The sequence below is a fragment of the Panthera pardus genome, unplaced genomic scaffold (assembly GCF_024362965.1).
Source record: "Panthera pardus isolate Hobbes unplaced genomic scaffold, ASM2436296v1 HiC_scaffold_8, whole genome shotgun sequence".
Taxonomy (NCBI): domain Eukaryota; kingdom Metazoa; phylum Chordata; class Mammalia; order Carnivora; family Felidae; genus Panthera; species Panthera pardus.
The window spans coordinates 153,042,196-153,064,555 of NW_026527013.1; the positions used below are offsets into that span (position 1 = coordinate 153,042,196).

Genomic DNA, 22,360 nt, shown 5'->3' on the forward strand with positions numbered 1-22,360 from the left:
AAGTGCTTAGCTGGAATGCTGTGAGCACAGAGCCTGCTTGAGATTCTCTCTCTGCCTGCCTGCCTGCATCTCTCTCTCTCTCTCTCTCTCTCTCTCTCTCTCAGGATGGATAAATAAACTTAAATTATTTTTCATAAAATAAGATAAAATAAAATAAAATAAAATAAATAAAATAATAAAATAATAAAATAAAATAAAATAAAATAAAATAAAATACAAAACGTCCTAGATGAAGAAAACTAAGAGCTTTGTTTATTTTTTTTCTCACTGCTCTGAAACAGAACATACTAACATGCGACCATATCTGAAATACACAAACACAAACCACCAACAGCTATTTGCTTAAACTCTCTCCACTGTCATCTATGAATCAGGCAAAGTGTGCCCGGGAGTCCTCGTCCTGCTTAGTTTCCAGGGACAAGTACAGATTTCACAAAGAATCTTCCATTATCAAGGATAACCGTGAAGCTGTCATTTTTCAAAAGTGCCTTTGCCTCCTCTGTGTTCCCTACAAAGACCTTTTCAAGAGTCTCTGATGCTCAATTACTTCTCAACACTTACTTATCCCCTTACTCTTGGGAGAAAATATCACCAAGCTCCCTACAAGGATTGCTCTCTGGCTCATAATGCAAGAACATCCACATTAAAATAGCAGCCTGATTCATAAGGGAACATTTAGAGAAATACGCTCTTCCACGCCCCTCCTTCTCCTTCATTTTAAATACCCAAAATCTGGGAGCTGAAAAATAAGGCACCGAGAGCAATCACTGCCAGGGGGCCAAGTATCTTCCAACAATAATACAGAAATATCAAAATACCTCTTTCTAAATTGTGAAGTACTGTGAGGATGGGGAGGGAGAGAAATAGCAATGAAAAGGGGACGGATCAAGGACTTCTTTGTGTTAAAAAACTCAGAAGGAAGCCAGTAAATGCAGAGGGCACCTCCCAGCTTCCTGTGTGACTAACTGTCCCCACCAACGTTCAAAATACGACAGACAAGATTTTGGAATAAATACAGAGAAAGCAAGTTATTTTACCGAAGACAAAATTTTCAAAAGAAAAATAGTACAGAAGCAGGGGAAAAAATATTACAGTTAACTTAAGCTACGAGAACTCACTCTAACACTTGGGATACAAAATGCCAGGTAAGAAAAACAGCAGTGAAGGCTAAATCAACAAAATAAACAAAGAAGGACTTGTCGAGTGAATTTTCACAACTGACATCTTATTCGAGCGTCCTGTAATAAGGGTTTAAGACAGAAATCTACTCTGTGCACATAAGAATGCTTTAAACTCAGATTTCGTTGTCAGAAAACAGACTGGCTTTTGACCACAGCACAGCTTGACAATACTTGACAATACTTAGGGTCTATGCCTCATGCACTTACGTTGGGCAACAGCACCTTGAATTCGGTAACCCAAGATAATGGCTGCTCTCTGGATATCTATCTTGTTAATCAGATCTGAAGACTTGACTGCACTGAGTCTTTCTCCATCTTGATCCTCCACAAAGTAGATGAGCTGCACGGGATTGTCATCTCCCTCTAGCCTTGACACGTTTACCATCTGAAAGATAACAGAAACCATTAGCATTTTCAAAGCTCATGTTTCCAGATGCCCTTTCTCAGGGCACTCCATCTTGACTGTGGTATTCAGGATTCATTCCAGTCCTCATACTGAGCTCGTTACACCATTCTGGATCCCACAATCCCCACGAGGCTGTCTTGATGGGAAGGTGGACGGTTAAAACGAAAGTTACTCTGTACGGAATAACAAATGTGCTTCATCTTGCTCAGAGTCTGCTCTGAGACACATAGGCAAGTTGGATACAGAGAACACAAGGCTGCCAAGTCCAGGCAGTCTAGAATTGCTACCAAACAGCTCCAGCACATCATAAGAGAACACTAATGTCCTCCCCACATGAATCGTAACCGTTAGGTACACCCCTGGTTCCCAGAAACTATCACTGGTTCTATCCAATCTCATCTTGAATCTTATCAGGATTCTCTCTTTTTTTGGTACGAGGTTTCTCAATCTTCTCTACTGCCATTTTGGTTCAGTGGGGGGCTATCCCAAGTATTGCAGGATATTCAGCATCATCACTGTCCTCCACTCACTAGATGCCACTACCAGTAACCATACCCTCCCACACTAGTTGTGACAAACAAAAATGTCACCAGACATTGCCAAATGTACCCTACATGGCAGGGGACAGGGGCAGCAAAATCACCCTCACTTGAGAACCACTGCTCTCAGGATGATAAATCTCACAAGTTCTTTAACATCCCACTCTCAGTGATAGATAGATCATCCAGACAGAGAATCATAAGGAAACAGCAGATTTGAGCAACACTATAGACTAAAGGAACCTAACAGACATTTACAGAGCATTCCATCCAGTATCAATAGAAGTGCATACACATTCTTCTCAAGCACACATGGAACATTTTCTGGGATACCATATGTTGGGCCACAAAACAAGTCTCAACAAATTCAAGAAGACAGAAGTGATATCAAGTATCTATTCTGACCCCAATGGTATGAAACTAATCAATAATAGGAGAAAAGCTGGAAATTTCACAAATACAGGGAAATTAAACAGCACACTCCTGAAAACACCAATAGACCAAAGAAAAAATCAAAAGGGAAATTTAAAAAGTATCTTGAGACAAATGAAAGAAACACAACATACCACAAACTTATGGGATACAGCAAAAGCAGTTTAAGAGGAAAGTTTATAGCTATAAGCGCATACATCAAGAAAAAAGAAAGATCTCAAATAAAAATTAGCTTTACACCTCAAGGAACTGGAAGGAAGGAGGGAAGGAAGGAAGGAAGGAAGGAAAAAGACAAGACCTAAGCCCAAGGTTAGCAGAAGGTAGAAAATAATAAAGTTTAGAACAGAAATAAATAAAACAGAGAATAGGAAAAATGAACAAATCTACGAGTTGGCTCTAAAAAGACAAAATTGACAAATCTTCAGTGAGACTAACAAAAAAAAGGACTTAAATGAAAGTTATAAATAAAATAGGAGACACTGTAACAAATAATAGAAATACAAAGGATCATAAGAGAATACCATAAATTATACACCAACAAATTGGATAACTCAGAAGCAATGGATAAACACACATGACCTACTGAGACGGAATCACAAAGAAATAGAAAATGTGAACAGACCAATAAGGACTGAGAAGATTGAATCGGTAATCAAAAACTTCCCAACAAAAAAAGCCCAGGACCAGATGGTTTCACTGACGAATCCTACCAAACATTTGAAGTATTAATGCTAATCCTTCTCAAAATTTTCCAAAACAATAAAGAGAAGGGAACATTCCCAAACTCATTTTATGAGACCAATAATACCCTGATACCAAACTCCAATAAGGGTACTAAGAAAGAAAGAAAGAAAGAAAGAAAGAAAGAAAGAAAGAAAGAAAGAAAGAAAGAAAGAAAGAAAGAAAGAAAGAAAGAAAGAAAACTATAAGAAAGAAAGAAAACTATAAGAAAGAAAGAAAGAAAGAAAGAAAGAAAGAAAGAAAGAAAGAAAGAAAGGAAGGAAGGAAGGAAACTACAGGCCACTATCTCTGATGAATTAGATGTAAAAATTCTCAACAAAATATATTTCTAGCAAACCAAATGCAACAGCACATTAAAAAGATAATGCACCAGGGCACCTGGGTGGCTCAGTCAGTTAAGAGACTGATTTTGGCTCAGGTCATTATCTCACATTTCATGAGTTTGAGCCCCACATCAGGCTCTGTGCTGACAGCTTGGAGCCTGGAGTCTGCTTCAGATTCTGTGTCTCCCTCTCTCTCTCTGCCCCTCCCCTGCTCATGCTCAGGCTCATGCTCTGCCTCTGTCTCTCTCTCAAAAATAAACAAACATTAAAAAAAAATTTTTTTTTAAAAGATCATGTACCGTGATCAAGTGGGATTCATCCTTGAGAAACAAGGATGGTTCAACATATGCAAATCAGTAAGTGTGATATATCACATAAAAAAATGAAAGATAAAAATCATATGATCATCTCAAAAGATGTAAGTAAAGTATATGACAAAACTCAATATCCATTAATGATAAAAACTCTCAACAAATTAAGTGTAGAAGGAAATACCTCAACATACTACAGGCCATATATGACAAACCCACAGCTAACATACTCAGTGGTATAAGGTTGAAAGTTTTTCCTATAAGATCAGAAACAAGAGTGCCTACTCCCACTATTCCTATTCAACACAGTACTGGAAGTCCTAGCCAGTGCAATTAGGCAAGAAAAAGAAATAAAAGGCATCCAAATCAGAAAGAAAGAAGTAAAATCTATCACTATTTACAGATGACATGATATTATATATAGAAAACCCTCAAGACTCCACCAAAAAAAAAAAAAAAAACTATTAGAATAAATGAATGCAGTAAAGTTACAGGATACAAAATTAACACATGAAAATCTGTTATGTTTTTATGCATCAACAATAAAGTATCCGAAAAAACAATAAATAAAACAATCCCATTCACGACAGCATCAAAAATAATAAAATACTAAGGAATAAACTGAACCAAGGAATTAGAAAATCTGTACACTGAGGGGCACCTGGGTGGCTCACTCAGTTAAGCACCCAACTTCGGCTCAGATCACGATCTCATGGTTCATAAGTTCGAGCCCCACATCAGGCTCCTCTGCTGTCAGCACAGAGCTTGCTTTGGCTCCTCTGTCCCCCTCTCTATGCCCTTCCCCTGCTTGTGGTCTCTTGCTCTCTTTCAAAAATAAAATAAACACTGAAAAATTAAAAAAAAAAGATCTGTGCACTGAAAATATAAGATGCTGATCAAAGAAACTAAAGACACAAATAAATAGAAAGATATCCTGTGTTCGTGGAATGGAATAATTAACATTGTTAAAACATCCATATTATCCAAAGCCATCTATAGGTGCCATCTATTGCCGTCAAAATTCCAGTGGCATTTAGAAACAGAAAACAATCCTAAAATTCATATGGAACCACAGAGGACCATGGTGACAAAGGAGCCAAGAATACTCAATGGGGAAGAGATGGTCTTTTCAATAAATGGTGCTGGGAAAACTGTATATTCACATCCAAAAGAATGAAAGTGGGCCCCTCACAAAAATTAACTCCAATGGAAAGATTTAAATGTAAGACCTGAAACCACAAAACTCCTAGAATAAAACATAAGGGCAAGGCTCCTTGACACTGTTCTTGGCAATGATTTTCTTGATATAACGCTGAAAGCACAAGCTACAAAGCAAAAAATATACAAGCAGACTATATCAAACTTAAAAACTTCTGCACAGCAAAAAAGGAAAAAAAGATTCAACAAAATGAAAAGGCAACCTACAGAATGGAAGAAATTATGCACAAATCAAATATTTGATAAGGGGTTAAAAACCAAAATATATAAGGAACTCAAACAACTCAGTAGCAAAAAACACAAAAAAACTCTGATTTAAAAATGGGCATTATGGCACAAGAACAGACACTCAGATCAACGAAACAGAATAGAGAACCCAGAAATGGACACACAAACGTATGGCCAACTAATCTTTGACAAAGCAGGAAAGAATATCCAATGGAATAAAGACAGCCTCCTCAGCAAATGGTGCTGGGAAAACTCGATAGCAACATGCAGAAGAATGAACCTGGACCACTTTCTTACACCATACACAAAAATTAACTCAAAGTGGATGAAAGACCTAAATGTAAAACAGGAAGCCATCAAAATCCTCGAGGAGAGAGCAGGCAAAAACCTCTTTGATCTTGGCCGCAGCAACTTCTTACTCAATACATCTCCAGAGGCAAGGGAAACAAAAGCAAAAATGAACTACTGGGACCTCATCAAAATAAAAAGCTTCTGTACTGTGAAGGAAACAATCAGCAAAACTAAAAGGCAACCAACAGAATGGGAGAAGATATTTGCAAATGACATATCAGATAAAGGGTTAGTATCCAAAATCTATAATGAACTTATCAAACTCAATACTCAAAAAACAAATAATCCAGTGAAGAAATGGGCAAAAGACATGAATAGACACTTCTCCAAGGAAGACATCCAGATGACCAACTGACACATGAAAAAATGCTCAACGTCACTCATCATCAGGGACATACAAATCAGAACCACAATGAGATACCACCTCACACCTGTCAGAGTGGCTAACATTAACAACTCAGGCAACAAGAGACATTGGCAAGGATGCGGAGAAAGAGGATCTCTTTTGCATTGTTGGTGGGAAAGCAAGCTGGTACTGCCACTGTGGAAAACAGTATGGAGGTTCCTCAAAAAACTAAAAATAGAACTACCCTACGACCCGGCAACTGCACTACTAGGCATTTATCCACAGGATACAGGTGTGCTGTTTCGAAGGGACACATGCACCCCCATGTTTATAGCAGCACTATCAACAATAGTCAAGTATGGAAAGAGCCCAAATGTCCATCGATGGATGAATGGAAAAAGAAGATGTGTGTGTATGTATGTATGTATGTATGTACGTACATACATACAATGGAGTATTACTCGGCAATCAAAAAGAATGAAATCTTGCCATTTGCAACTGGAGGATGGAACTGGAGGGGATTATGCTAAGTGAAATTAGTCAGAGAAAGACAAAAATCATATGACTTCACTCATATGAGGACTTTCAGAGACAAAACAGATGAACATAAGGGAAGGGAAACAAAAATAATATAAAAACAGGGAGGGGGACAAAACAGAAGAGACTCATGAATATGGAGAACAAACTGAGGGTTGCTGGAGGGGTTGTGGGAGGGGGGATGGGTTAAATGGGTAAGGGGCATTAAGGAATCTACTCCTGAAATCATTGTTGCACTATATGCTAACTAATTTGGATGTAAATTCCAAAAAAATAAAAGTAAAAAATAAAATTTAAAAAAAATGGGCATTAGATCTGAATAGACATTTTTCCAAAACATATATACATATGGCCAACAATTATATGAAAAGGTAAACATCACTAATCATCAGAGAAATGCAAATCATAACCACAATGAGGTATCACCTCACACCTGTTAGAATATTATCGGAAAGATAATAGATGAGTGCTGATCAGGAAGTAGAGGAAAGGGGACCCTTATGCATGGTTGGTGGGAATGTACAATGGTGCAGCCACTGTGGAAAACAGTAGGGAGGTTCCTCAAAAAAATTAAAATGGAACTACCATATGATCCAGGTCTCCCACTTCCAGATACATAGCCAAAGGAAGTGAAATCCACAAAATCTTGAAAAGATATCTGAACACCCCTGTTCACTGCAGCATTATTTACAATGGCCAAGACATGGAAGCAACCTAAGTGTCCGCCTCTGGATGAATAAAGATGTGATGTCACACACACACACACACACACACACACACACACACACACACACACAAATGGAACATTATTCAGTGATAAGAAAGAAGGAAATCCTGCCATTTGCAACAACATGGATGGACCACGAGGGCATTATGCAAAGCAAAATAAGTCAGACAGAGAAAGACAAATACTGTATGATCTCACTTATATGTGGAATCTAAAAAAGCCAGATTCACAAGAACAGACAGTAGGTGGTAGTTGCCAGGGGCAGGGGGTGGGAGAAATGGGTGATGGTGGACAAAGGGTACAAACTTTCAGCGACAAGATAAATAAGTTCCAGGGGTCCAACGCACAGCATAGTGACCCTAATTAACAATACTGTATTATATACTTGAAAGTTGCTCAGAGTGTAGATCTTAAAAATTCTCACCAGATACACAAAAAAGGGAACTATGTGAGTAATGAATGTGTCAACTAATTTTACTGTGGTAATCATTTTGCAGTATATACATACATGAAGTCATGACGTGATACACTTTAAACCTATACAGCGTCATATGTCAATTATATCTCAATCAAGCTAGAAAGCCATGCTTATATTCACAATCTCCTAGGTCAAACAGTACTTTGTCCCAAAATTGCTATCTCTCAGGTGTTAAAGGTAGTCCTTTCACATTAGGACTTCGGAATCTGTGTACCTCCTATATCAGCTGTATACAAATATACCTTTCTATTTTGTTGCTGTTTCTCTTATTAATATGCAACAATTTCGCTGACCCTTTAGACTCCAGCAAACTGCACGACTGATGTTCTGGGGAAATGCCAACAATGAGTCCAAGCCCTCTATTTTAGACAGACAACTTGAATGTTTGGTCTCTACGTTTGCAACTGGCAAAATGCAGCTGCTACTTGGCCAGCCACGTGTGCAGAATTGTAATGCTGCCCCGTGTTCTGGACTTGGCTGCTAGACTCCTCCCTCATCACCGGAAACTTCTGGCAAATCAACCATTTCATGATTTCACTGTGAATGCCTTCTTTCAGATTATTTATAAGCTCCTTAACAACACAGGTCCAAACTCTCATCCCTGAAGAATCTGTTCTTTATACCTCTCCATCCTGAGAAGGGCTCATCTATCCTGCCCTTTGTTTGCTATTTCGAGGCTAATTCCCTGACCACTTCTATTCCCTAACCACCTCCTCCTCCCCCGAACTGGGCTGTAGTGATTAATTTTTATTAGCCTTTAGAGTGGAAGACTATCAAAGGGCTACTGAAAAGCAAGGAGATTATATCCACCTGTGTCAATACCTGCATGCCTGTTTATTACACTGAAAAGTTCTGATACATTTCGGAAATGGGTTTTTCTTGCAGAAACCAGGTACCCATCTACTTGGGTACATAATTAAAGATTGTACAAGCTTATTCAGTCTGAAAGCAATGATCAGTAGACTCTAATTCTAGCACCCTTTCTAGATGATTTATCAGATTCATATCTGGAATCCATACAACCATAGTACAACGTGGCCATCATTTGGGGCAACATTTTCAATTTCATTTTTTAAATTATTTTCTGATTCAAATCACATGTTTACTCTACAAATTATACGCTCACTGTGAAATTTTGAAAACCACACAAAAAGTATAAAGAACAAAATGAAAATCACCTGAAATTCAACCAACCAAAGAAAATCACTGCCAACATTCTGGCATATTGCCATTTTTTTGCATAGGTTTTATATTAATATTTGGATGAGAGTACAGACATTCTTTGGTAGTCTCTCTTCACTTGAGCATTTCTCTGTATCACTCAATAATTTTTAAAAAATGACACTGGCTACATAACATTCCAACATAAGAAGATTCACTGTAATTTATTTACTCGTTCTCCAACTGCAGGACATTTAGGTAGTTTTAATACTTTCACTTTTGCAGATTATATTTTGATAAAGAGTCCTGCACCTCTGTAGATGAACCCTTGTCCACACATCTTCACACTGTGTCACTCTAAGGGGGACGAGATGTCGGGCAGGCCTCTACGTAATCCATCAGATGGCACCACTGGCCATGTGGCTTGGCTCCCACAAATCTCATATTCCTACCTTAGGGAACTTGCACAATGAAAGTAGCACCTCATTATGCAGTTTGTGGTGCTCTGCGGGGAATAAGCTTAGGAATTCCCTGAGCTTGCACCTATGGGTTAACAGGGCATATAGGAATAGGAAGCCTCAGGATGAAAGCGTCCAAAATCAGGTAAACAAGATTAGGTATTCAGGGAGGAAACGCCCCCCAACTTAGTACAACAGCAGAAAGCTGCTTTCACAGCAAGGAAGGACCAAAATAGGTAAGCGGGGCTACAGACCACAGCAGGACTAAGTTGCCCAGAGCAGAGCTAAGTAGCAAAAGAAAGGTGCCATGTTGACCCTGAGGTGGCATGCTCTGTTCCCCTTGTCCCCTAGGCTAGCTAGATAAACACACCTTGGTGCCTCATGCCCGCAGTAAACAACCATCTGCCCAGCACCAGGATTTTGTTTTATACTGACTAAAATCCCTAACACTGCCTATCTTCGAAAACCCCTTTTCCCTCATACCCATGAGTTAATGTTCACGGTTTCATTGTCTCTTTGTGCACGTCCATCACGCTTAATAAGCCTTCCGATCCTAATAAAAACGGAGCAAAGACCCTTACTCCGGGCTCTTGTCTCCTCCCGGACATTAGCCTCTCTCGCATTTTAATCCTCCATCGGCTCTCTTGCTGGACAAGAGAGAACTTCAGACCCAGAGTCTACAACGGTGCCCTATAACTGCTTCATGTGCATAAGTTAACCTCCACCAAGACCTTGAGCTCTATGAAGCCAGGGCTGCTAAATAGGGCAAGGCTTTTTACATGTCATTTTAATTTTTTATTTTCTGCTTATTTAATATTACTCTCAATGTTTTATTAGTTTTTAAAAATTTCTCTATACTCTACTGCACCTGACAAGGGAACTACTCTGGGGAGGGGAATCAAGAACTGTGCTTATGGGCAAAACTTGCTAAGAGGGTGACAGAACAATAATGCCAGCTCAAGGCACCCCCCCCACCCACGTCGTCCCCCACCCCAGGTCCAGCTGTGCACATTCCTCTCTGTTGCCTCCAAACCACCCACCTCTCTGCCCCTGCACTTCTGGGTCTCATCCCACTTTCCTGTCTCTGCAATGCCATGGCTCTAAATATCCCAGTTTGCTAGCTCTGTAAGTCAGCAGTCAAAAAAGAAAAAAAAAAAAATCCAAAAATAACATAATTCACATTGAGATGGGAATAAATTATAGCCCGAACCTCCGACTCTCTGTGAGCATGTGAATTTCTTCAGAGATCATTTTTCGGTTCTGTCATTCATAACCTTTCTGCTAGTTTACGAAATGAGACGTATGGTGACAGATGGCAGGTACCCAGACTTACTGTGGCGGTCACGATGGAGTGTATGCAAATATCCAATCATTATCTTGCACGCCTGAAACTAATATAATGGTATATACCAATTTTGCTTCAATTAAAAAAAAAAAGTGAAGACCACTGGGTAATACGAAACAACCACGGTTGACAGGAGGCAGCAAGGATGAAGCGCCTGCAGAGAGGGCACGAAATTCTCCTCTCTCCGATGGCTTAAGGTCTCTTCCAACTGGATGATTTACAGCGAGGATGCTATTAATAATACTTCCACTGCATAAAATGGACATTTTTGGTAATTAAAAAACTACTCTGCAAATAAGGTCACCTGATGGCAGGGCAACCCAGTGACACACTTCCTTTCCTCTGCTCCCCACGGGGTCTATTTGTCTAGACGCTAGTTGAACTGAAATGCTCCCACGTTCAGCCGCTACCTGATACTGCCACCAGTCTAAATGAGGATTTTCTCACGGCACTTTCCATTTGCATGAAAATACAGCGTGTTTTTAGACGAGTGCCTCCCCCCTCCCCCCCTCCTCCCCTGGCCTTCTCAGAGTACCTGCACGATGCTGTTCCCGGCAGCGATGGTGGCCCTTCTCCACATCCGCCTCCGGGTGGACACCTCGCTGAGCAGCTGCGCCAGTTTGCGTTCCATCTCAGCCTGAAACACTTCATTCTGGAGCTGCTTCTCCACCACGCCCAGGAGAACTACATTTACAAAACAAAACACATGCAGGCGCCAAAACAAGTTAGCAGCGGAGGAAACATGGGTGCGTGCGCAGGAGATGTTAACATAGGATTGCTATAGAGTGCCAGTCCCTAGGGAGGACACACTAAGAGGAGAAAAAGGGAACGTGGACAGGGTCACGGGGAGCCAGGAAGGGCTGCTCAGAGGTCTCATTTACAGCTCCAAGCGCTACACAAACTGGTGGCCAGAAGTCCCAGGAACTCAGCAGTGGAAGAGCTTTGGAGCTAAGAACTCCCACACAAGACCAAACATTTTATTTGCACTTATTTCAAAACTTCTGGAAATGGTCTGAGTTCATATGTTATCTTGACTCAAGACTTAGACTCGTAAACTGACCCAAGAGAGAAGGGTGCCTGCCTTAAACCATCTGCCATAAACAAGATTATCGAACAGATAACGGGCTGGTCGGCGTATTACAGGAGAAAAAGGCTTGTGCTTTTCAACCAGAACTGGCTCAAATCTGCTCTGAGACAGGACCACAGACAAGTCCCTTAAGTGCTTTGAAAATTATCTGGAGGGGCGCCTGGGTGGCTCAGTCCGTTAAATGTCTGACTTCAGCTCAGGTCATGATGTCACAGTTCGTGGGTTCGAGCCCTGCGTTGGGCTCTGTGCCGACAGCTCAGAGCCTGGAGACTGCTTCAGACTCTATGTGTCTCTTGCTCTCTGTCTCTCTAAAAAAGTAAAATAAAAAGGAAAGTATCTGGAAAATGGTGCCACTGTACTATCAAAGAGGTAGAGGCTTTACATGGGCTGTTGTATGTGAAGCGAGGAGGGTCTGCAGGTATCGAGAACCCATAAGTTGTGACCATGACCACTGTACATGCTTCCAGTTCCTTACTGTGCCGCTCACATGCTGGGCGCACAGTGAGGGTGTAACTACCTCTTACACTTTGATTACCCAGTTAGAAAGCCTTTATCTGCAATGCCACAGCTATAAATATCTGACCCAGGCCCACACAACTTTTAAAAAAGCTTCTTTAAAAAAAAAAAAAAAAACCAAAAACAAAACAAAAAAGCTTCTTACTTGCTCACCAAGCTTTCATCCTCCTACAACCAAATAAATAAGGCTTTTTAGAAAAAAAGAAATCCTTGCTTTGGAACCTCATCCTGTTCTGGATCAGAAGACAGTCAATTCTTGATAGACGTTCCCCCGGACCTGACGTATGGATTTTAAAGAAAGCCAGTTCTTTTTGTGCCATAACTCAGTGGGGCGCATTCCCACAGCTGAATCCGAATTCCTTTCTCATTCATTCTTTGCCAGGAATTTAAGGTACATTATGCCCTGAATTTAGGACTCGGAAACAAGAAAGGCAGTATCATGCTCAATACGCCCGCACAGACTTTTTTATTCTTACAGTTTCCAAAACATTATGTAAGTTAAATATACCTGTTCTCACCCAAGAGGACTTCAGCAGCTGGGATAAGTTGAGCTGTGGGTACTGGAAGGCTATAAAAAGAAAAGGAGGGAAATCTGTAAAAAGCAGGTTTGCAACCATCAGAAAGGTAAGTCTAGGGAGTACACGGTAAGTCACAGCACACTCACTTTCCTATACTACCGAGCACAAAATATGGAAGAACAAGATCCCAGACTGGTGTGAAGGCACAGACAATATGCAGTTTCTGAGCATGAGAGTCTCCAGGAGAAAGACACAGAGAAGAAAATAGAAGACTTGTTTGAGTGACCCTGTGGACAGTGCTTCAGAGAGAGAGCCCGCCCACAAGGTCCCCTTGAAATCTCATAGTTCCAGAGCAATGGTTTTTCACACTGTGTTCCCCAGGGTCCTAGGCTTTCCCAGCAATGACTCAGGGTCCCTATGTCCTGGCTTGCCTGGGATAGTCCCAGGGCACCCCGGCTGTCCCACATACTTATTATTTTATCCCTATCTGCACTGCACAGAACTGAAAGGTGCTATTTGTAAAGAACAATTCTCTCCCTGCCTGCTCTTGCATTTGATAAGTTACTCTTTCTAATTTAATTAACAGCACACTAAAACACAGAAAGGTCCTTAGACCATTTGGCTGTTCCATTTTGAAAAAGAATTTGATGTGGTTTTTTTTTTTTGCCTGACTTCAACTCTGGAATCTGCTGTTTTTTTGAAGTAAACGTTTTCCCCACCCCCACCCCCACTCCATTTGCACTGTGAACCTAACTGCTTCAGCCAGGAAGAAAGGTATTGTTTGGTGTTGTTTATTATTCCTTTTTTTTTTTTTTTTTTCAGTTTTACATGTACACGCAGTAAATTTTACTCTTTTTTAGGATACAGTTTTATGGCTTTGGACAAACGCACAAACTTGCATAACCACCGCCACCATAAAGAACAGAACAGGCACATCAGCCCCGCCCCCCGCCAAAATTGCCTTCTGCTACTCTCTTGCTGTCTAGCTTTCCTCCCACCCATCACCCCTGGCAACCATAGGTCTGCTCTCTGTGCCTCTGGGCTTCACCTTTTCCAGAACTGTCCTCATCTTTAACAGCCCAGGTTACTCTCAAAAGACAATACTACACCCAGGCCTGGGGGTGAGGAGGGCTCTGGGGACCCTGCCTTGACTCTGAGAAGCTCCAATTTTAGCTGATTTATAGTCTGGATTTCAGCCAAGTATTTCAAGTGAAAAGAAGAAGTCCAGCAATGAAAATATCCGTGGTCACTTCCCCAGGGATTCAGGCAACGGCAGTACTCACGTTCAGCAATCTGGAGCACTGGGTATCCCAGGTAGAAACTGAACTCCACCACGCTCAAGTTCCTGAGCAGCTGGCTCACTTCCGTCCCGTTCAAAAACCCCTGCGCGCCTCTGACCGCAAAGACGATATTCACCGGGCCCCGCCGAGGAGCCGGCCTGGAAGCACCCATGGTGACATTCAAGATCTGAAAGAAGGAAGGTGGGATGAGCTTCCAAAAGGAAGGAAAACATTCGGCTAAAAGCCTGTGATTTCTCCCTCACCATTTCTCTCGTTGATTTTTTTTTTTTTTTTTTTTTGAAGGAGGTAACGTTTTCAAAGGAACGAACTGGCTTCACCACCTGGTTCCCGTCTGCGATACTTAAAATTCTGTTTACTGAAAATGTTTTTTACATTGAGTGGTGCACTGAACACAAGTATTTATAGTCCCTCCCGCTCCCTCCCACCCCAAATCCCCAGTGAAATAACAACAGAGCTGAACAAAGGGGAGTAAACCCACAACAGGGCTGAGAATGGAAGAAAATCAGAGATTCTGTCAAATTCCTGGAAGATGGAGAGAGGATGGGATCATCATGATAGAAGCCAGAACTGAGGGAACTGAGACCCAAACCACACACAGGCCTGGAGCCCAGGAGCCAAGAGCTGGCTGCCCCAGGAGAGCTCTGCAGCAACGGTCACCAGAGGAGACAATCAGGACAATTAATCAAAGCCCGTGTGCCAAGAAGTCGAGTTGACTTTCTCCCTCTTCTTTCCTTTCTAACTGCCACACACAGGCCAACACACAGGAGCTGGCGGCAGCCACATCTTCACCCTGACCGGCCCAAAAAACCGCTCCCTGGGCAGAAAGGATCTTCCCGTCAGAGCAAGCTTCAAGACTGTGGGTTTGGACCCTAACAAGAAGGTGGAGCGAGACTGCGATAACCCCAATGCACACAAGAGACAGAGAAGGAAACAAAAGGAAAAAAGCAGCAGAGCTGCGGTGAAAATTACACCGAAGCACTCCATCCCCAGGAATCCTTATCCTACAGGGAGGCGGGGGGTCCCAGTCTGTCCCACCACCTGCAGTGGCATACTCTGCCCGACCCGGTGCTCCAGCGAATTCTCCCAGCAGGAGACAGGGCGGATACAGACACAGACACCACAGCTGAAGGGGAGAGCGGCCAAAATCAACAACCTGCTTCTTCACTTCTAACGGCGACCAACCCACGGTCTCCAAATATTTACAGTAAACTAGGAGCATGAACGCGAAGGAACAAGATCAACACAGAACAACAGCTGCAGAGAAAACAGAGACAACTTGGGAACCAGAAGGCAACTTCAAGCAAATTCTCAGTAATCTCCTCAGAGACTTTTCCAGGTGATAGGGCATCTTCATTCAAGGTAATCCTGCATCTTTGCAGGAGAAGCCACAAAGAAAAAGGAGCAAAGAACAACAACAACAACAAAGGATAGCTGAAAGAAAATTCAGCAGAGGGACTGAAAAACATGATGGATGCAGCTGAAGATGAAATTAATGACTTCGGGGGACAAAGTTTAGAAAATCTGTAAAAATAGGGAATTTTCAAAAGAGATGGACCATAGAAGAAAAAATAAGAAATATGAAAGGTGGATCCAGGTACACCAAAATCTATTTAATATAAATTGTAGAGGGGCCTTGGTGGCTCAGTTGGTTAAGCGTCCAACTTTGGCTCAGGTCATGATCTCACAATTCGTGAGTTCGAGCCCTGCATCAGGCTCTGCACTGACAGTGTGGAGCCTACTTGAGATTCCCTCTCTCTTTCAATCTCTCTCTCTTACACACATTCTCTCTCTCAAAATAAATAAATAACCTGTAAAAAATGTGTAAGCCATAGAAAGAGAGAAAAAAGAATGTGGAGAAAAATATCAAAGAAATATAAAAACATTAGCAGTTTCCATACAATACATACAAAGCCTGTTTTGCTGGGGTTTTTTTTTTTAACATTTATTTATTTTTGAGAGAGAGAGAGAGACAGTGTGAGCTGGTGAGGGGCAGAGAAAGAGGGAGACACAGAATCCAAAGCAGGCTCCAGGCTCTGAGCTGTCAGCACAGAGCCCAATACACGGCTCAAACTCAAGGACCATGAGATCATGACCTGAGCCAATGTCGGCTGCTTAACTGACTGAGCCACCCAGGCGTCCCCAAAGCCTGTTCTTTAATTCGTGGCTATATTCTCTGTTTTTAGAGTGAAGTGCTACATTTCATGGTATTCCACAAAGTGAAATGCTAGTGTATTTAGGCATTTAGGTTGATACCATTCCTTCTTAGAACATTCTAGAATTTCTGGCATATGCTCATCTCTCTCTAGCTCGCCACATTTGAGCTCCCTAGTTATCCTGTTACTCTATAATCTTCAAATATGCCTAGCCTACTCACGCCATGTGAACTCAGGGCCCTGGAAAGAGATCAACCTTGATTCATGTGAACAGAACCTCTTCTAAGAGAGGAAATGAGGAAGAGTGCATTATGGCCTAAACGAAACATGTGAAGCTAGTTCGTCTTCCAAGGACAAAGCACCTTGTTCTGCATCCCGCGCTATTCTCACCTGCACAGTGAGGTTATGCGTCCCCTGGTGGTGTTTGCTCACTTCTGAAAGAGCTATCATCAGGCCTTTCTCGATGCGCTGGGTGAAGCTGCACAAGCCAGTATCCACACTCTGAGGCACAAACTGAAGTACTGAGAGAAGGAAAGCAATCACAGGCCCACGAACCAGGCGTTGCTTTAGTATTGACGAATGAGGATGGGAAAAATACTATCTAGCTCAACTAACACATCCATAGCACGGGATGAAGTACTAAGAGGTATCACTGATGGGTATGGTAGCACGGAAACCTAAGAGGGCTGCCTCTGCACCAAGCATATATATATATACGATGTGAAGGTGGCTCGTATCATTTTAAAATGGAAAAACAGGGGCGCGTGGGTGGCTCAGTCGGTTGAGCATCCAACTTCGGCTCAGGTCATGATCTCGCGGTCCGTGAGTTCGAGCCCTGCGTCAGGCTCTGTGCTGACAGCTCAGAGCCTAGAGCCTGTTTCAGATTCTGTGTCTCCCTCTCTCTCTGACCCTCCCCCGTTCATGCTCTGTCTCTCTCTGTCTCAAAAATGAATAAAACATTAAAAAAAATTTTTTTTTAATGGAAAAACAATCAGCATCAAAAGATTCAACCGACCAAAACATTCCAAATATGAAATGTGAAATCTTACATAGTTACAGGTGAAATGACAGGATATGTGGTATTACTTTAAAACACTCAACTCCTCCAAAAAAACACTGTGGGGACAGATGACACAAAACTGGGAACACATCGATAATTTTTCAAGTGCGGATGTGTGTGGCGTGTATTAATAGTCCTCATCTCTTAGGGCACCTGGATGGCTCAGTCGGTAGAGCACACAACTCTTGATCTCAGGGTTGTGAGTTCAAGCCCCACACTGGGCATGGAGCTTACGTAAAAATATAATGACTTTTATTTTTTTTTTAATTTTTTAATGTTTATTTTTGAAAGAGAGAGAGAGAGACAAAGCGTGCGTGGGAGAGGAGCAGAGACAGAGGGAGACACAGAATCCGAAGCAGGCTCCAGGCTCTGAGCTGTCAGTACAGAGCCCGACGCAGGGCTTGAACCCATGAACCACGAGATCATGACCTGAGCCGAAGTCAGATGCTTAACTGACTGAGCGACCCAGGCGCCCCATGAATTTTTTTTTTAAAGGTCTTTGTCTCTTAGAAGCATGGGCTTTATGAGGGAGATGACATGGTGCCATTTCAAAATAATGTGAGAGGAGGGCACATAGATGTAACAAGACTGACTTAGGAGTTGAAATTTGCTGAAGCCATATGAGGAATACATGGGGGGCTCATTCAACTATTCTGTGTACTTTCACATCTGCTGGAAATTTTCCATAATTACAACGTGTTTATTTTATTTTATTTTTTTTAATATGAAATTTATTGTCAAACTGGTTTCCATACAACACCCAGTGCTCATCCCAACAGGTGCCCTCCTCAATGCCCATCACCCACTTCCCCCTCCCTCCCACCCCCATAATTTTAAAGAAATTTTTTTAAGTCCTCCCCCAATATTTGAAAAACATAAAAAATACAGTGACATTTTATTGACAAATCAAAACAACTATGCTCAGTTTTCTCACCCGTGTGCACTTGGAACCTGGACTCTGGCACAAGGAAGGAAGGTTTCACAGCCAAGATTAAAGGAGTTTGGTCACGTACAAGTTTACTGTTTATAAGTACATTTATGACTGATATCGCCGTGTAAACAAAAGGCCCAGATGTTACCAGGAAAGTGAAGTCAGCGAACAGTTCATAAACCTATGAAAATTTAAAAATACAAAAGACAATAATTATCAAATTTGAGAGTACTGTAACTCAGAATTAAAGGAAGTTGTACAAAGTAGAAAAATAACAGAGTAAGTAAGGTGAAAAGTAAATGGGGAGCTTTAAATGAAGGGGGAGGGCTGCAAAGGTCATCAAAATTTTATTTTAGTTTTCCCTTTTACAGACCTGCCGACCTTCTCAAAAACAGCATAAAATTGTAAGAGCAAAGACAGCAAAAAAGAAGAGCAGCCAATAATATGAACTGAATAATGAGTTATGGAGAATTCCAGGTTGTATTTTACAAGGTGAACTTCAAAGTTGTCGCATTTAATCCACATATAAAGGAGCCCTTATTCTGTTGAGCAGTGCTAGCCAAAAGACATCCATGAGCCACAAACTCAGCTTTGAAATTTCTAGTAGCCACATTAAACAACATAAAAAGAACAGGTGAAATGAATTTTACTTCACCCAATATATCTGAAATGACATTTCAATATGTGGTCAACCTAAAAAATCACTGGTGAGATAGTTTACGTTTCTTTCTTCACTCGTCTTTGAAATCCTGTGTAAATTTTGGACTGACAGCGCATCTCGATTCAGACAAGCCCAAATGTCACGTGCTCGGGAACCACGTGTGGCTCGTGGCTCTGTTCAGGATGGTGCAGGTCTGCAGCGTGGCTCTCTGACCTCACCACAGGACAGGAGGTATGAGCACAGGGGCCACTGTAAAACGTACGGAGATCTACATCTATCTCACTGAGTGTACAGATATATGCATATGCGCTCATTTTAACATCTAATTCAAATTCTAATCCAAGTCCTTTTACGTAAATCGAGGGGCGCAAAAGTATCACATCATCATCCCCATCTCTGGTCTTAGAGACTTTTTCCTCCAATTCTGCCAACACATCTCTCCAGTGGACTACACCTGGCCTCACATGAGATCAGGGCTTCCCCGATAAAGTGACGTTTGAATGGCTAGCCAAAGCAGGAGCAAGTGTTCACCAACAGGAGGAGGGGGGAGAGGAAAGCGCGTGCTAGGACGGAGAGGTGCCGTTAACCTGGGCTCCAGGGCCACAGGGACCCACCTTGAGCTCCACAGCACGGTTGAAGTGGATCCTCAACACCTCTTTGATGGACGTAATGATGTACTCCTGCACGGCTCTCCGGGCCAGCACTGCAAGGCAAAGCCGACCACCAAATGCACATCAGTTTCATTATGAATACTGTGGGCATCACACTTCTGGTCCCCAAGGCAGAGCCCATGCTGTGCCAAACTGCGACAGCAGGGCCCAGAACCATTTTTTAAAATAAGGCCCAGACTAGGAAGAACAGAGGAACAGCAGCGGATCTTGAGGCTACCAGGTAAACCGTGCTCACCACACTAAGAAAACCCTCGACTGTCTCTGCCCCAGGGGCTGAGACCAGGGATCAGTGGCTGGGGCCCCGCCAGGGAACAAAGAACACAGAGTTCTCATTGTCGACTGGGCAAATAGTAGGTTTTTCTCTTGGCTATGTCCCTAATGGTAAAACACCAAGTTTTAAAAACGCTCAGCAGGAATATTTTAAAAGGCCTTACGATGTTACTCAACAAAACTAGATGACCTCTTCCACTATAAAACAAGGTCTCCTACCCCAGCTTTTCAACATGGGAAGTGAAGGGGTTTCACTAGTAATGGGGGAAAAGATGTTCACAATTCCCATGTATTAAAATTTTATGTAGGAAGTAAAATATTTCTTATAACACAGTCTAGCTATATTTAACTCTCCTTTCACATCTAAGAAATTCTATTTTAAAATCTGTAATAAGTAAGCCTCTTTCTCGGGGTTTGGAAACATGTCCTGCTCCCCCTTCTCTTCCCCATTTTTTCTTTCCTCTTCCATTAACTTCTCATAATGCGGAATCTAAATACATTTGAAATTATGATTCAGTTTCCCTCTTCCCTAGTCTAAGTTTTTAAAACTAGAGACAGAATCATGCTGTATCTTTCATTCTTTGAAAAAACCCAAGCGTTTAAGTTACATTTGATTGTTTTCTCTACTGATCAGTAACTTTTGATAGGAAAAAGGAGAGTTCATGAGACCAGGAGAACAAATCCAGACCCCCTGACTGCCTTGCTGAGTGACACCAATGGCCAGCTTGGCCTGGCCTGCATGGGCTCCAGGAGGACTAGACTGCAACACTGATTTTAAAGGGAAAGACAAAAATGAGTAGGAAGGAAAAAAGCAAATGAAAGGAAGAAGGAAGGAAGGGAGGGACGGAGGCACGGAGGAATGGAGAGAGGGAAGGAGGGAGGAAAGATCTGAAAAGCTGAACTTGGGGAATGTAGAGACAGAATGGAAAATCAGTGACAGATAAACCCAAAAGAGGACACGAGGAAGCACACATCGTACGTAGCCCCATCTAAAGGTATCACTCGGGGGGACACTTGGGTGGCTCCATCAGTTAAGCAGTCGACTTCAGCTCAGGTCATGGTCTCACAGTCTGTGAGTTCGAGCCCCATGTCGGGCTCTGTGCTGACAGCTCAGATCCTGAAGCCTGCCTTGGATTCTGTGTGTCCCTCTCTCTTTGCCCCTCCCCTGCTCATGCTCTGTCTCTCTCTGTCTCAAAAATAAATAAAAACATTAAACAAAAAAATTTTTTTAAATAAATAAAGGTATCACTCGGGAGAACCATCCAAATATTACTCTGAATAGTCCACACGGCCCACCATGATCAACTCCACCTTCTCTGGTTAATCTGGGTAAGACCTAAAACTGTAACATCAGGTTATACGTGTAGGAGTCTTTGGGGGAAAAGGATCGTCGGCAACATATATCTCACAGTTTCTCCAAAGATCTAATTTAGGCCAAGAGAGGCAAAAGGGGTGGCCAGGGTCTGACAGGTCCTGAATGGGAAGCACAGCCTCACCCCTTAAAAGATACATGCCGTCGGGGGCACCTGAGTCGCACAGTCGGTTAAGTCCCAGGCTCTTGGTTTCAGCTCAGGTCATGATCTCCCAGTTCCTGAGCTCAAGCCCCTCATCCGGCTCTGTACTGACAACACAGAGCCTGCTTGGGATTCTCTCTCTCCATCTCTGTCTGCCCCTCCCTTGCTCTCTCTCTCTTTCAAAATAAATAAACTCAAAAAAATAAAAAAATAAAAAAGAAGAAGATACATCCAGTCAAGTACTCTCCCGAGAGTCCACTAAGGATCGACAGAGTGTTCTTACTTTTACTACAGAACTCCATAAAAAGAACCCTTTGAGAGGACAAGTACTCACCCCAACCCTCTCTCTCTTTTAAGTAATTACCTAAAAGAAACCAAGGCCAAATCTAAATGAGGATTCTACACGAAGTGATCCTTCTTATGGGTCAAAGATAGCATTTGTTTCCATTTAAAAATACAATGCAGGGGCGCCTGGGTGGCTCAGTCGATTGAGCGTCTGACTTCGGCTCAGGTCATGAGCTCATAACTCCTGAGTTTGAGCCCCTCCAGTTCAAGCCCCGCCTCTGGTTCTGTGATGACAGCTCAGAGCTTGGAGCCTGCTTCCGATTCTGTGTCTCCTTCTCTCTCTGCCCCTCCCCCACTCGTGCTCTGTCTCTTAAAAATAAACAAACATTAAAAAAAATTTTTTTAATACAACGTAGCAAAAAACCCATAATGCAACAGCCTGGGTACCTATGCACAACTCTACACATTTACTAAAACTGCTGATGTGTACATTTACAGTGGGTCAAGTTTACCCCAAAGGCTATTAAAAAATACACAATCCCTAACAAAGGATGCCAAACCCATTAACTGTATGTCCTATATGAAAGTTAATCCATTCTATATATGATATC

At 42.1% G+C, this 22,360-nt stretch overlaps 1 protein-coding gene across 1 annotated transcript in view; it reads right to left on the minus strand.

Moving 5' to 3' along the window:
* KIAA1549 (KIAA1549 ortholog) overlaps nt 1-22,360 on the minus strand; it is a 168,563-nt gene that overhangs the window by 65,779 nt on the left and 80,424 nt on the right. Inside the window, exons 6-12 of the mRNA XM_053896747.1 lie at nt 19,624-19,712; nt 18,352-18,529; nt 16,748-16,878; nt 14,187-14,370; nt 12,894-12,953; nt 11,318-11,466; nt 1,389-1,566 (exon numbers count right to left, since the gene is read on the minus strand). Coding sequence (XP_053752722.1) covers nt 1,389-1,566; nt 11,318-11,466; nt 12,894-12,953; nt 14,187-14,370; nt 16,748-16,878; nt 18,352-18,529; nt 19,624-19,712 — 969 coding nt within the window. The remainder of the gene's footprint in view (nt 1-1,388; nt 1,567-11,317; nt 11,467-12,893; nt 12,954-14,186; nt 14,371-16,747; nt 16,879-18,351; nt 18,530-19,623; nt 19,713-22,360) is intronic.